The 16,217-nt window shown below is 46.6% G+C and overlaps 1 protein-coding gene across 2 annotated transcripts; it reads left to right on the top strand.

Moving 5' to 3' along the window:
* The first annotated feature begins 2,888 nt into the window (after positions 1 to 2,888).
* Positions 2,889 to 14,506, top strand: gipc1 (GIPC PDZ domain containing family member 1). Of its 2 annotated transcripts, none has more exons than XM_012953129.3 (7): positions 2,889 to 3,121; positions 7,285 to 7,609; positions 10,546 to 10,731; positions 11,109 to 11,289; positions 11,894 to 12,003; positions 12,796 to 12,877; positions 13,315 to 14,506. In XM_012953129.3, the coding sequence occupies exons 2-7, from the start codon at positions 7,325 to 7,327 to the stop codon at positions 13,464 to 13,466; spliced, it is 996 nt and encodes a 331-aa protein (XP_012808583.1). In that variant the 5' UTR covers positions 2,889 to 3,121; positions 7,285 to 7,324; the 3' UTR covers positions 13,467 to 14,506.
* Positions 14,507 to 16,217: the final 1,711 nt, after the last annotated feature.

The following is a 16,217-nucleotide window of genomic DNA, read 5'->3' as shown; positions in this document are numbered from 1 at the left end:
CTCTCATTAGTGCCTGACCCCTCGCATTGCTCTCCACTCTCTCTCCCGTCATAAATAATGGGTTTAACATGGGTTATAGGCTATATTACCAGGGGAAAATAAAAAAGGCAACATTTACAGAAAGCTGGAGTTGTTAATATTACTGATTCTTTCAAGTTGTGAGTATCTGTCAAACAAAACATGAGATAATGATAATAATAAAGCAAGTTCCATATCCATTCCCACAGGCCTGCAGAAGAGGATGGATTTGTTTTGCTCATATTTACACAGTCAGATTCCTGACTTTTGGGTTTAATCAATTCTTATTCTGATATAAAATATATATATATATATATATACTGTATATATATCCAGTCCATAGAAAGCACTCACGGCATAAGTATCAATAAAGAAAGTCCTTTATTCAGGCACAATGTCTACGCATTTCAATCCACATGGGATCGTCATCAGGATATATATATATAAATATGGCAAATCAGACCAAGCTGTTAGTAGGTAAGAGCCAGATTGAGATGCAGAAGCTAGGGCCAGTCTGATTCCTTCATCTCAACACAAGGAAAGTACAGAATACTATCAAAGAGCACTGGGACCATCAATGGGGGGGGGCGGGTGTAGAATTTTTCAGAAGGATCATATAAATTGTATTGAGCAAAACTTAAGACAGCTCCAAGCAGTGAGAAAATGTACTTGCCCTGCAGCTAAATAGCAGTTTTGTTTATATAAACGTTATAGTAGGGTTTCTGAAGCAAACAGTACATTATATTTTGATTAAAACAATGTCATTTTTTTTGGTGGTACTGTACCTTTAAGGCAGCTAACCAAGAAATGTTGCCTCCTGATTAGTTGCTAATTAGGGTTACCACCTCCTGAGTGTAGAAAACCCATGCAGGAGGCAGGGCAGTAACATCATGGGGGCAGGTTGTGCCGGGGGGGCATGGTTGATGACATTAGGGTCGATTGCCACGTCAGTCTAATGGAGTCTTGCCCGGTCTCCCTAATTTAAGAAAACCGGGAACGGTTGAACCAGACAGCCAAAACGGGGCAGATGGCAACCCTATTACTAACAGTTGCTGGTGCAAACACTCCCAATTTTATTATGGTAACCAAACAATGCTTAAAAACACTATCAAGCTACTCAAGAAGGCTCAGCAAATGAGCTTTGTTGCTATAACCCCTGTGCTATATCAATAATTTACTCTCAACTTATAGATGCCCCTAACATCTCCCACCCCTTTAGGAAAGCATAGGACAAAGATCTGGGCTCCCCTTTAACATTGGAAGCGCGGGAGAAAATTTGACTCTCCATCTGTAAACTCTCTCCCAATGTAGGAGTTAAGGAAACTGCTTATAAAGGGGTATATCGCTGGTACCTTACTCCCACACGTAAGCATATTATTGCTCCCAATTGCTCTCCCGCGTGTTTCAGAGGGTGCCCTGATAGAGGAGACTCCCTGCATACATGGTGGCACTACCCCATTGTTTCTGCTCTCTGGTCTGAAGTGTCCCATTTTATTTCACATCTCCTATCCACATCTATCCATCTTCCTATAGAAATTGCATTATTATTATTAACGCATTTTTTACGTTCCCCTTTTTGTTCTTCCCTTGGTTCTTTATGTTAAAAAAAAATTGTAAGCAATATAAATAAAGCTCAGTATTTGTACTGTACTGATACTGATTTTTGATGCACTGTTAAAAACTTAAATAAAGACTTATAAAAATAAAAAACACTGTAGCTAAGGTTTCCCCCTTTCTATGGAATAAATAGCTTCCTACATACCTCCCAACTGTCCTGATTTTCGCTGGACACTCCCTCTTTTGACAGCTCAGCCCGCAGTCCCGGATTCATACTGAAAAGTCCCTCATTTCCCTTTAATCTCCTGCAGTGAAGCTAAAAAAGATACAATGTTTCTCAAACTTATTTAAAGAAATAGCTTTTGGCAGAGAGCACAGAAAGGTAAAAAGCCCCCCCTGCACTGAGATACAATTGTAACTAATAAGCTAAACAAATCTCTTGGGGGAACTGAGACTCGCAGCTTAAAGAGCAATTTCACCTTTTTCAGCAAAACTGTAATAACACATAAAACAAGACCCCAAAACTCCCAGAAATGTGTTCAAACTTTAAATAACCTGACAAATTTTGTCAAATGGGAGTGGTGTTTAGGCGGTGTGGTCACAAAAATGGGCATGGTCGCACGCCACGCTGCGTGTAGCATTTATTTTTGTCCCCCTTTCCTTTTTCAAAATGTTGGGAGGTATGTTCCTGTGTTGCCGTGGTTATCTATTAATAATATTGGCATCAAGTATTATTTTTACAAGGGGGCTGGTAAAACACAATGGCCGTATGAAAGACCTGACACCAGGCCCGGACTGGCAATCTATGGAGTCTGGAAAATGGCGGAAGGGCTGCTGTAAGATGCCATAGACAGTCACTATTTATTGGACTAGAAGGTGCTGTTTGGGCCTCTGTGTACCAGTAGGGTAACTAGGTGTTACTTGGCCTCACAGCAAATTCAATTTAGGGCCCCCAAACATTAATAAACTGACATATTCTACCAATGGTCTGCTTTCTCTATTGTTACACCCCTGCTGTCAACACGCCATTGTTTTCCAAATTATTACAAAAAGCTTCTGACGCAAATGTATAAATCTACCAAGAGCAGAGTAACTGTACTATTACATATATTTATTATATTTATGAAAACGCCCTTTTTTGCGCCCTCTTCCATCGCCATGGTAACCACTCTTCGCTTAGCCCTCCCCGGTTTCAAACAAACTTTATTGACACAGGCTTCAGCGAAGCAGCAAACAGCGAGGGCACACTCGATTACTATTGGCCAATACATAGCCGCGCCCACTCAGGCGGAGCTATGCGAAGACTGGCTAGCGTTCTGCCTTCCATCCCAAGCTGCCACGCCCACTAGCGTTTGGAGAAGGAAGGGTCCCCGAAACCGGAAGCGGTACCGGGGATGGTGAGCGAAACCGGAAAGCCTCAGTGACTCACTGAAAAGAGTGGCGCATAGCTGGATACTGGTGTTCGCTTACTGGGATGCGGAGATGGCTGTCTGATAGTTACTGTCCGTGGATGTCCATCTGCCATTGAGCTGTACAGGAGGCTGAGGTGAGGGATGACGGGACTTGTAGTTCCGCCCTAGCATGAAGACTTATGACAACTGAATCTGCTCTAACAGGGTCGCAATGTCGACGTTGAATTTGGTTTGTGTAGTTGTACAGGGGTTTATGGGTATTGCCTGCAATTGCTCCAATCACTGTACTCTCATTGGCTTTCTGATGTATAGACGGGGCTGCCTCCCTGGGACCCCCAGCACTTCCATCCCTTTATTGCTGGGGGGGCAGAGCTGTTCTGGGGTGTATGGGAACCTGGGGGGGGGGGGGGCAGAGCTGTTCTGGGGTGTATGGGAACCTAGGGGGGGGGGCAGAGCTGTTCTGGGGTGTATGGGAACCAAGGGGGGGGGGGGCAGAGCTGTTCTGGGGTGTATGGGAACCTAGGGGGGGGGCAGAGCTGTTCTGGGGTGTATGGGAACCTAGGGGGGGGGGCAGAGCTGTTCTGGGGTGTATGGGAACCTGGGGGGGGGGGGGCAGAGCTGTTCTGGGGTGTATGGGAACCTGGGGGGGGGCAGAGCTGTTCTGGGGTGTATGGGAACCTGGGGGGGGGGCAGAGCTGTTCTGGGGTGTATGGGAACCTGGGGGGGGGGGCAGAGCTGTTCTGGGGTGTATGGGAACCTGGGGGGGGCAGAGCTGTTCTGGGGTGTATGGGAACCTGGGGGGGGGCAGAGCTGTTCTGGGGTGTATGGGAACCTGGGGGGGGGCAGAGCTGTTCTGGGGTGTATGGGAACCTGGGGGGGGGCAGAGCTGTTCTGGGGTGTATGGGAACCTGGGGGGGGGCAGAGCTGTTCTGGGGTGTATGGGAACCTGGGGGGGGCAGAGCTGTTCTGGGGTGTATGGGAACCTGGGGGGGCAGAGCTGTTCTGGGGTGTATGGGAAACTGGGGGGGGGGGGGCAGAGCTGTTCTGGGGTGTATGGGAACCTGGGGGGGGCAGAGCTGTTCTGGGGTGTATGGGAACCTGGGGGGGGGCAGAGCTACTCTGGGATGTATGGGAACCTGGGGGGGGGGGGGCAGAGCTGCTCTGGGGTGTATGGGAACCTGGGGGGGGCAGAGCTGTTCTGGGGTGTATGGGAACCTGGGGGGGGGCAGAGCTACTCAGGGATGTATGGGAACCTCTGTTTAAGCTGTACTTTAATATATAGAAGCTTTGGCTCTTTTTACTACAAGTTGCTTCTGGCAAGCCCATAGCAGTATTTCCTAAAACTATTGAAATTATGATTTGGCTATAAAAATATGGGTGTCCCCGGTGCAAAACAAAGTATGTGTGCAAAGAATGCTGGGAAATGTAGTGCTAGAGGTTTTGGGGAGAGACGAGCAATCTGGCTGGTGAGTACAACTTGCACTCCAACAACATTAGGTCGGGCAGCTCTGATATATATATATATATATATATATAGTGTGTGTAAAATAAGTCACTGAGCCAGTCTAAAGGTGGCCATACACGAGCAGATCCGCTCGCTTGGCGATGTCGCCAAGCGAGCGGATCTTCCCCCGATATCCCCACCTACGGGTGGGTGATATCGGGGACCATTTAGGTAAAAAAAATAATAATCCGATCGTTTGGCCCTGGGGCCAAACGATCGGATTATGTGGGCGGCAATGGGGCAGTCGGATCGGGGACCGCATCAACGAGCCGATGCGGTCCCCGATCCGACCAGATTTTCTAACCTGGCCGATCGAGATCTGGCCAATTTCAGGCCAGATATCGGTCGGCCAGGCCGCTCTGCTCTCCCCATACACGGGCCGATTAGCTGCCGAATCGGTCCAAGGGACCGATATCGGCAGCTATAGTCGGCCCGTGTATGGCCACCTTAAGACCATATAAAGGCCGAGTGGGTTTATAAAGGTCATGGAACTCCAAGGTGACTTCTAATATCCTCATATTTTACAACGGGGGTACTTTATTATAATATACAAGTTTTAGTGAGTCATGTGACACAAATGACATCACTAAGCACCAATTAATTCTATTACTAAGCACTGTTTTAAGCATATTGTTTACAGCTAATTATGGCATATGTGTATTAAGTCATTCTGCCATCATCTGTCTTTCTACCCCACTTGCTATTCCACATTCCCTTCCCAGAGACTATTATCCCACTGCTACTATAGGCACCATCTCTCCCTACTATACCTGCTATCCCACAGCCCCAGTCCCTTCCCAGAGGCTATTATCCCCCCACTGCTACTATAGGCACCATCTCTCCCTACTATACCTGCTATCCCACAGCCCCAGTCCCTTCCCAGAGGCTATTATCCCACTGCTACTATAGGCACCATCTCTCTCTACTATACCTGCTATCCCACAGCCCCAGTCCCTTCCCAGAGTCTATTATCCCCCCACTGCTACTATAGGCACCATCTCTCCCTACTATACCTGCTATCCCCCAGTCCCTTCCCAGAGGCTATTATCCCCCCACTGCTACTATAGGCACCATCTCTCCCTACTATACCTGCTATCCCACAGCCCCAGTCCCTTCCCAGAGGCTATTATCCCACTGCTACTATAGGCACCATCTCTCCCTACTATACCTGCTATCCCACAGCCCCAGTCCCTTCCCAGAGGCTATTATCCCACTGCTACTATAGGCACCATCTCTCTCTACTATACCTGCTATCCCACAGCCCCAGTCCCTTCCCAGAGGCTATTATCCCTCCACTGCTACTATAGGCACCATCTCTCCCTACTATACCTGCTATCCCACAGCCCCAGTCCCTTCCCAGAGGCTATTATCCCCACTGCTACTATAGGCACCATCTCTCCCTACTATACCTGCTATCCCACAGCCCCAGTCCCTTCCCAGAGGCTATTATCCCCCCACTGCTACTATAGGCACCATCTCTCCCTACTATACCTGCTATCCCACAGCCCCAGTCCCTTCCCAGAGGCTATTATCCCTCCACTGCTACTATAGGCACAATCTCTCCCTACTATACCTGGTATCCCACAGCCCCAGTCCCTTCCCAGAGGCTATTATCCCCCCACTGCTACTATAGGCACCATCTCTCCCTACTATACCTGCTATCCCACAGCCCCAGTCCCTTCCCAGAGGCTATTATCCCCCCACTGCTACTATAGGCACCATCTCTCCCTACTATACCTGCTATCCCACAGCCCCAGTCCCTTCCCAGAGGCTATTATCCCCCCACTGCTACTATAGGCACCATCTCTCCCTACTATACCTGCTATCCCACAGCCCCAGTCCCTTCCCAGAGGCTATTATCCCTCCACTGCTACTATAGGCACCATCTCTCCCTACTATACCTGCTATCCCACAGCCCCAGTCCCTTCCCAGAGGCTATTATCCCCCCCCCCCCACTGCTACTATAGGCACCATCTCTCCCTACTATACCTGCTATCCCACAGCCCCAGTCCCTTCCCAGAGGCTATTATGCCCCCACTGCTACTATAGGCACCATCTCTCCCTACTATACCTGCTATCCCACAGCCCCAGTCCCTTCCCAGAGGCTATTATCCCCCACTGCTACTATAGGCACCATCTCTCCCTACTATACCTGCTATCCCACAGCCCCAGTCCCTTCCCAGAGGGGCAACATCTCTCCCTACTGTACATAGCCAAATGCTATTATCCTTTGTTCTATTACAGGCCCTACTGCCCTTTCTGTCAAGTCACACATGCCTCCGTGAACTTTCCTAAACTTTTTCTCTACACAGCTGCCATTCTTTGGGCACGGGGCAAGGCAACTGCTTCTGCTTGGCACCTATGAAACTCGGTTTCCATAAGTAAAATTCATTAACATGCAGAACTTTTTGCAATTCTAAAGCTGGCCATACACATTCAGATTTTAGTTGTCGTACAACGAATGTTTGCATATCAGTCATATGTGTTAATGCAACAATCTAAAACCAACGTTCAGATTTAAATTGTAGGGTTAAAGTTGGAAAAATTACAAGCAGAACGCCGTTCTGGCCATTAATTGATGGACAATCGCCTTCAGCCAAGTGGTGAATGCTAATAGATTCCAGCATGGGCCTAGATGCCTGTCTAAATAAGTACATAAGGTGGAGCCAAGTAGAACCCACTGGGCGCTCATTTTGGTTTTTGATTTGTTTTCCTTCTAATTCTCTGCAGATATTGTTGCCACTTTATAAGTAAACTATAATATTAACCACTGGTCTCTCTTTGTGCCCACAGCTTGTCTTCTCCCCTCAGGAAGTGATACTGGAGTGTCCCAATGCCTCTTGGTCTCGGCCGCAGAAAGAAGGCTTCTCCTCTGATGGAGGATGAAGATGTCAGCGAACGCAGCGCACTCGGTGTTTCCCAGGCAGTCGGCATGCCTGGCGGTTCTATAGCATCCATTCCCCCAGGGTTACCCCCTCCTGCCCCCGCACTGCGCCCCAGACTGGTCTTCCACGCTCAGCTTGCCCATGGGAGTCCCACGGGCAGGATCGAGGGATTCAGCAATGTGAAGGAACTGTATGCCAAGATTGCCGAGGCCTTCACTATTCCTGTTGGGGAGGTAAGATAACTGGGGAGTTCTGGGGGGAGGCAGTAATTGTAGGGATTACAAGTCAGTTACACAATTCCCACAGCTGCTTAGAATTCTTTTATTAGAGGGGTAGTTCACCTTTACATTAACTTTTAATATGATGTAGACATTGATATTCTGAGACAATTTGCAATTGGTCATTTTTTATTTTTTATGGTTTTTCAGTTATTTAGCTTTATGTTCAGCAGCTCTCCATTTGGTAATTTAGCAGCTACCTGGTTGCTTGGGCATTATTTACTCTAGCGACCAGGCAGTGGCTTTAACGACAGATGAGAATATGAATAGTAGAGGGCCTGCATAGAAAGATAAGTAATTAAAAGTAACAATAAAAAAACTAAAGCCTCACAGAGCAATAGTTTTTGGCTGCCGGGGTCAGTGACCCCCATTTGAAAGCTGGAAAGAGCTGGGGAACAAGGAGCGGTAACTGGCAAATGTGTTCGCTAGAAGGAAACATATGTTGAATTTACTTATAAGCCATAGCTAATAATTCTAGCTGGTAACTAGTCGGCGTATGTGCCTTAGTGTATCAGCAGGCTCACTCTGGTTTGTTGGGTCAAGCCAGTCTAATGGGAAGGGCTTTTCATATCTAGGTGTGTGTTCCACTCTGTCATTATTATATGGCAAGCTCAAATAGAATGATTACTAAGCGGGTGGAGCCTGTAACAAGTAGTTATGTGACATTAACATTGTTATACCCTGTGTCACATCTGCATCTACAGCTCGTAATATGCGCTCCCAATATATAAATAAATATACACTGTTTAAAAAAATAAAGGGAACACTTAAACCGCACAATGTAACTCCAAGTCAATCACACTTCTGTGAAATCAAACTGTCCACTTAGGTAGCAACACTGACTGACAATCAATGTCACATGCTGTTGTGCAAATGGAATAGACAACGGGTGGAAATCATAGGCAATTAGCAAGATGTCCCCAATAAAGGAGTGGTTCTGCAGGTGGTGACCACAGAGCAGTTCTCAGTTCCTATGCTTTCTGGCTGATGTTTTGGTCACTTTTGAATGCTGGCGGTTCTTTCACTCTAGTGGTACGGACTCTACACAATTGGCTCAGGTAGTGCAGCTCATCCAGGATGGCACATCAATGCGAACTGTGGCAATGTTTGCTGTGTCTGTCAGCGTAGTGTCCAGAGCATGGAGGCGCTTCCAAGAGACAGGCCAGTACATCAGGAGATGTGGAGGAGGCCGTAAGGAGGGCAACAACCCAGCAGCAGGACCGCTACCTCCGCTTTTGTGCAAGGAGGAACAGGACTGCCAGAGCCCTGCAAAATGGCCTCCAGAGGGCCACTAATGTGCATGTGTCTGCTCAAACGGTCAGAAACAGACTCCATGAGGGTGGTATGAGGGCCTGACATCCACAGGTGTGCTTACAGCCCAACACTGTGCAGGACGTTTGGCATTTGCCAGAGAACACCAAGATTGGCAAATCCGCCACTGGTGCCCTGTGTTCTTCACAGATGAAAGCAGGTTCACACTGAGCACATGTGACAGACGTGACAGAGTCTGGAGATGCTGTGGAGAATGTTCTGCTGCCTGCAACATCCTCCAGCATGACCGGTTTGGCAGTGGGTCAGTAATGGTGTGGGGTGGCATTTCTTTGGGGGGCCGCGCAGCCCTTCATGTGCTCGCTATAGGTAGCCATTAGGTACCGAGATGAGATCCTCAGATGCCTTGTGAGACCATATGCCGGTGTGGTTGGCCCTGGGTTCCTCCTAATGCAAGGCAATGCAAGGCCTCATGTGGCTGGAGTGTGTCAGCAGTTCCTGCAAGACGACGGCATTGATGCCATGGACTGGCCTGCCCGTTCCCCAGACCTGAATCCGACTGAGCACATCTGGGACATCATGTCTCGCTCCATCCACCAACGCCACGTTGCACCACAGACTGTCCAGGAGTTGGAGGGTGCTTTAGTCCAGGTCTGGGAGAAGATCCCTCGGGAGACCATCCGCCACCTCAACAGGAGCATGCCCAGGTGCTGTAGGGAGGCCATACAGACACGTGACCACACACACTACTGAGCCCCATCAGGAGCATGCCCAGGTGCTGTAGGGAGGCCATACAGGCACGTGGCCACACACTACTGAGCCCCATCAGGAACATGCCCAGGCGTTGTAGGGAGGTCATACAGGCACATGGAGGCCACACACACTACTGAGCCAAATCAGGAGTATGTCCAGGCGTTGTAGGGAGGCCATACAGGCACGTGGCCACACACACTACTGAGCCCCATCAGGAACATGCCCAGGCGCTGTAGGAAGGCCATACAGGCATGTGGCCACACACACTACTGAGCCCCATCAGGAACATGCCCAGGCGCTGTAGGAAGGCCATACAGGCATGTGGCCACACACACTACTGAGCCCCATCAGGAACATGCCCAGACGTTGTAGGGAGGCCATACAGGCACGTGGCCACACACACTACTGAGCCCCATCAGGAACATGCCCAGGTGTTGTAGGGAGGCCATACAGGCACGTGGCCACACACACTACTGAGCCTCATTTTGACTTGTTTTAAGGACATTACATAAAAGTTGGATCAGCCTGCAGTGTTTTTTTCCACTTTAATTTTTGAGTGTGACTCGAAATCCAGACCTCCATCGGTTGATAAATTTGATTTCCATTGATAATTTTTGTGTGATTTTGTTGTCCGCACATTCAACTATGTAAAGAACGGAGTATATAATAAGAATATTTCATTCATTCAGATCCAAGATGTCTTATTTTTGTGGTCCCTTTATTATTTTCCGCTACATATCATACCTCGGGTGCTCGGTAAAGAGTTCCAATAATACCAAAAAAGACCAGCAATGAATAGTATGAACATCCGACATAACATTTCAGTCCCCATCGGGACCTTTCTCACCTCCTTTCCTTCTCTCTGTCAGGTGATGTTCTGCACGCTGAACACTCACCGGTTGGACATGGATAAGCTGCTGGGGGGGCAGATTGGCCTGGAGGATTTTATCTTTGCTCACGTGAGGGGACAGAAGAAGGAGCTGGAGGTGTATAAATCCGAGGACTCTCTTGGGCTAACAATCACTGATAATGGAGCAGGCTTTGCCTTCATCAAGGTAAGTTGTTCTGTGCGTGTTTTATTTTATCTGCATTGGTGGCTTGTGTACATATCTGCAGTTTACATGGGCTTTGTGTACCTTAATTGTACCATGTATCCTTATTCCTAATAAAGGGAGGGTTTGTCCATAGCAAAACCTTAAATTCACTGCTGAAATAGAAAGTTCCAAAAAATTTCATATGAGTTCTGTCCTTCCCTGTCTAATATTTTACTTCTCTAATTAAGATGTGTTCCTTTAAAGGGAAACTAAACCCCCAGAATGACTACTTAACCAACAGACAGTTTATATTATGTTAAGTGCCTATTAAAGAATCTCCCCAAACCTGTTGCATTTCTTTCTGTTCCACAACCGACCCTTTTTCTCTTTCTCACCAGCGCATTAAGGAGGGCAGTGTCATTCACCGTATGCAGTTAATTGGCGTGGGAGATATGATTGAGGCTATCAACGGGAAAAATCTGATTGGCAGCCGTCACTTTGAGGTGGCCAGAATTCTGAAAGAACTGCCCCGAGGGCGTATGTTCACGCTGAAATTATGTGAGCCCCTAAAGGCCTTTGGTACGTACATCAAAGTCTGATTTTGATCTTCTATGACAGTTATGTCCAACTTATTACACTTAGTGGGCTGATTATTTCTCATATAAGGGTCTTATTAAATTAAAATAATGTCATACATTGACGTCTATGGAGCCTTTGAGCAGATGGGGAGCCATAAAATTCCTTTGAAGCACCGGGTCTGGCCCAGAGGCCTCTAGTTGGACAGCCCTGCTCTAAGATATATACCTGTCTGTGTCTAAGGGTCTTATATTTAACTGCACCAAAGCACTATGGCCACCAGGGGGCAACAGTGAGCATTTACCACAAAAATATCCTTAGAATGCAATATTCACATCCAGCCTGTTTGTATTCTATAAGGGCAGATTTATCAAAATATGAGTTTACAGCTTAATACATAAAAACTTACCCACGTTCTGTTCATTCCTATGGGGTTTTAAGATCCTTACTCACATTTTGATAAGTCTGCCCCCATGGAACTAGGGTTATTTTGACTGATAATAAAGGCCGAAAGCCCTCTGTAAATGTCCCTGTATGTTTTATGTAACTTACTGCTGCTTCAGTTATACACCAGACTGTGACTGTGACAGTTGCATTCTCTCCTCAGAAATGATTGGCCCACGCTCTGGCTTATCTGGTATCAGTTCGGGAACATCTCCGTCTGGCAGAGGGACGCTACGTCTCAGGTCTAAGGGCCCCCCCACTGTGGAGCAACTGGTAAGAAAGTGTCATTGCCTTTATTTTCAAGGACTGATTGTGGTTTCTAAATGCTTTCATTGGGGCTTGAACTGTTTTTTTTTTTTGTTTTTTTTTTTCATTGGTTTGTGCTCAGCCTTGTGTGGGAAGGATTAGGGTAAACTTGTGGCCAATCACAGCCTTCATATCTGCACAGAGCTGGATCCAGTTGATAGTGAGTAGAGCCAGGCCAGGTAGCCTAAAGGGTGGCAAATGGTGCTGCTCTCACCCATGGTCCTACCACACGATTGCCCCGTGTCTGACAGTGGCAGATGCAGAGCAGATGAGAATTATTATTATTATTTATATAGCGCCATCAATTTACGCAGCGCTTTACAGAATAGAGGGCTACAAAATACAGAACAGTTAACATGTACATATAAACAATTCACAAAAATGGTTTGTGGTTACATTTGGATGAGAATCGGAGACAATAGGGGGGAGGGCCTTGCTCACAAGAGCTTACATTCTAAAAATGAGGTCTAATCAAGTCTGCTGCTGTACTGATTTGCTTTCAGCCAATGGGAACTTAGCTGCCCAGACATGATCTTTTGTATATACGCAGGCCCAGTAGCAAAGTGACCCTACATAGTGTATAGGGGAAAATAATGGTGGGCAAAAGTAGGTGCAGGGAATGTAAGTTCATTTAGTTTCTAGATGGAAATAGGAGTCTGTTGGAGGTTTGTGTTGGCTGCATTGGGCCTGGCCTGTACACTGAGCATTAGGAAAGCTGAATTATAACCTAATGTACTTTCTTTTGTCTTTAAAAAGCAGGTCTCCGTTATAGAAGAGAAAGCTGTGCAGAAAGTGGATGATCTGCTGGAAAGTTACATGGGGATCAGGGACAGTGAGCTCGGTAATATATCTCTGCTTGTCCTTTAGTCGCTGAGAAATGCACATACTAAATAACCCTATCAGATTTCTCATCAGACACTGATCCAAGTAATATATATCTGCCTGTCCTAGAATAGCATGGGCAATGAGTGGCTAAGGCTGCTCCACTCTCCCTTCTCAGCTGTGCGGAGGGGCTAGATCCGCACCGTAATGCTCACTTACCTTTGCTATTGGTCATATACTGTGGCACATTGGGAGAGCCTTGGTCTGGCTGGGGATGCTGGGAGATATAATTTATAAAGGCAATGAGATCCCTTGATAGAGGTTTTACTATAATCCAATAAGAGAGATGTGCCATTAGTTGTACTTGATTGGATTACTGAGTGCTGAGTAGAATTCATATCTGTGTGAAGCCAATCAGAAGAGCTTTCTCTAATGGCCTTCTCTCCAATCTTGCAGCTGGCACCATGGTGGAACTGGGAATGGATAAACAGAACCCGGACGACTTTTCTCAGGCTTTGGACCGCACGCTTGGGGACTTTGCCTTCCCAGACGAGTTTGTATTCGATGTGTGGGGGGCAATAGGAGATGCCAAGGCTGGCCGTTATTAACCCGCAACATTCCTTTAATAAGGAAGAACATGCTGCTGCCTCTTCTACAACATCATGGATGCTCCAGCCTAAAGAGACAGAGGTTGATTGGCTGACTGGTTTTTAGAGACACTGCCATTGAGCAAAGAGTGGAGAGACTGTTACACCTGCTGTTATACATATGGCAAACTATTCGCAACCGACGGGAAATGAGACCTGGCGCGTCTCTGGGTTACTTACTATTTGTCTTTAACCACTGTCCAAGTCAGTGAGGTGGAAGCCATAGTTTCTTAGATAGACTGTTACCTCTCCGTCCCCATTTTTCCTCATAGTGAGGACAGCTACAAAGCCACATCTTGGGCAAGACAATGGTGCCTCGGTAAACTCTACTAACACTACACCCCAGCCTCGTCGTTGGTTACATTCCTCACTGGGTTTTATGGACCAAGATTACATGATCAGGTGTATGAGATACATTGAGGTGTAATACAATTAGAACTAGGGATTTCCAACTTGCATCTTTAGCACAGCCCCAGCACAGCTTGGATATCCCTGAGTACTTGACACCTTGAGTCCTATTTACTTTCCTTCAATCTAAATGGTGGGTTAGGAGTATATAAAGTGTAATATTGCCCCATTTTAGTTCAATCTGTATGGCTCTCCAGCTGCTACTGAGGCGGGAGTTGTAGTTTAACACTCACAGGTAGATGATCCCCTCTCTTATAGGTTTAAGGTATATGTTGCTTTAGAACAGAGATCTTCAGGCTGTGTCTGTCTCCAGATGATACTGAATACGGGATGCAGAGAGCTGTAGTTCAGCCGCTGATGGAGACAGCCCCAGTGTGACGATCACTAGCACATTAGGCTACGGTGCTACCCTGTAGGTGCTGTAACTTTATCATCTCACAAACTGAGCAAGTGACTGACACTAATAACTTATGGGAGTTCCCTACTACTGTCATTGTCTTTATGGACTCTCTCTTTTTTTAATTAATTTAACACATATTTGCCCATTTTACGAGAAAATACTGAGTTTATTAAAATATTTTATACTTATTGTTTCTGTGTTCAGACAGCGTGATTTTTACCTGATCTGGGTATGTACAGCGACATCGCTGGCAACATTGCACCATGGCGTAGGGCTCTGGCACTTGCGTTACTCACCGTGTTCTAAAGTAATATCTGTGTCAGGCTAAGCATCCATACAACAATGTGTTCCTATTGGCAGGGGCACTGTAGGCTGCTGGTTGGTTAAATTTACCTGGTTATTAAGGAAGAACATGGGGCCGCATACGACTAAGTCAGCATGGGCTAATAACCTGGGCCCCTGGAGGGTGGCGGCCATACAAACTAAGTTGAATTGGGGTCCCAGGGATTAAAAAAAAAATGTAACCACAGGCCACGCCCCTGATCATCCTGACCACTCCCCATTACACCCAAACGCAGAACATACTTTTTGCCTGTTGTTTTACCCACAAAAAAAATCTGTTTTTTCTTATTTCTTGAACTAAATATAAAGAGGGAAACTAAATCTACTCCATGTTTGCTCCCAGATTATTATTATTATTAACATTTATTTATAAAGCGCCAACATATCCTGCAGCGCTGTACAATAAGTGGGTTTCATACATTGGACATACAGAGTAACATATAAAGCAACCAATAACCGATACAAGAGGTGAAGAGAGCCCTGCCCAAAAGAGCTTACAATCTACAAGATTAGCAGAAAACAAACCCATCCCTACACCCCTTGGTCATGACTCTTGGCTTCGGGGGGGATAATCTGTGCCCTGGGAATCTAATGATCCATCTCTTAGGAACCAAACCTGGAGGAGCTTCGTTTTCCCTGTTTAGCTGAAGAAATAGAAACCATGGATTTTTCTGGATAAAATAATAGGCATAAGGTAGAGCTGGGCGGTATGACCAAAAATGTATATCACGGTATTTTTCAAAATTATATTGGTGTCACGGTATTTGACGGTATTTTTTTTCCATGCATGATTAGGTGTTAACCCCATTTCCTAATAAATTAGAGAATAATTACTGCAGTATTGAAAATCAGAGTCAGGCAAGCGAAGGATCGGCAACAGAAAGTCGTAAGGTAAATCAGGCAGGCTTAGTTTCCCAGGCAAGGCCGCAGACAACATAGCACAGGAGGAGGCATTTTATAGCTTTAAATACCCCCCACGCATGCGCAGAACCGGCGCCGTCAGCGTGTCGCGGATGTGCACGCTTTGACATGTACGTGCGCTTTGACGCACGCGCACCTGGACGCACATGCGCAATGTCCCGCGGACAACGGGACGCGCACGCACGCAAGGAGGCGCGCGAGATCGGGCCGCACGGGTGAGTACCCTGACATCCCGGTATTGCGGTATCTGAAAAATGAATATAGTTTTAAAAAAAAAAAAACACCGGTATTCGGTATTAAACGGTATATCGCCCAGCCCTAGCATAAGGCATGTTCAGCCAAAGCCCTTACTCACTGCACTCGTGTTGTACAGGGCGGATAGTCCACATGCTTTCTGCTTTATGAACATAAGGTGGCGCCATTGCTGTTTTCCTGTTTTCTGTGCATTTCAAATGGAATCTAACCTTATTACTAAACAATCAAATATATGACGGGGGAATCATTTCTCTTTGGATTTTATATAAAGCACAGCCCATATTCTTTTTTTCCTAGATACCTTCCATTATATGCATTCCACTCCCCCCGTCCATATTGCTGACTAGATTTTTTAAACTGCCCGATCGATCTTCTGCCCGATTTCA

Source organism: Xenopus tropicalis, chromosome 3, assembly GCF_000004195.4.
Source record: "Xenopus tropicalis strain Nigerian chromosome 3, UCB_Xtro_10.0, whole genome shotgun sequence".
NCBI classification, from domain to species: Eukaryota; Metazoa; Chordata; class Amphibia; order Anura; family Pipidae; genus Xenopus; species Xenopus tropicalis.
Note: the sequence above shows the minus strand (reverse complement) of the source record. Positions and strands in the feature narration are given on the sequence as shown.

What these genes read in the sequence shown, in the direction of transcription:
- gipc1 (XM_012953129.3), top strand. Translation starts at nt 7,325, where the DNA reads ATGCCTCTTGGTCTCGGCCGCAGAAAGAAGGCTTCTCCTCTGATGGAG. An exon ending in TCACTATTCCTGTTGGGGAG is followed by an intron (nt 7,610 to 10,545) that starts GTAAGATAACTG and finishes TCTCTCTGTCAG; the next exon opens with GTGATGTTCTGCACGCTGAA. An exon ending in GATCAGGGACAGTGAGCTCG is followed by an intron (nt 12,878 to 13,314) that starts GTAATATATCTC and finishes CCAATCTTGCAG; the next exon opens with CTGGCACCATGGTGGAACTG.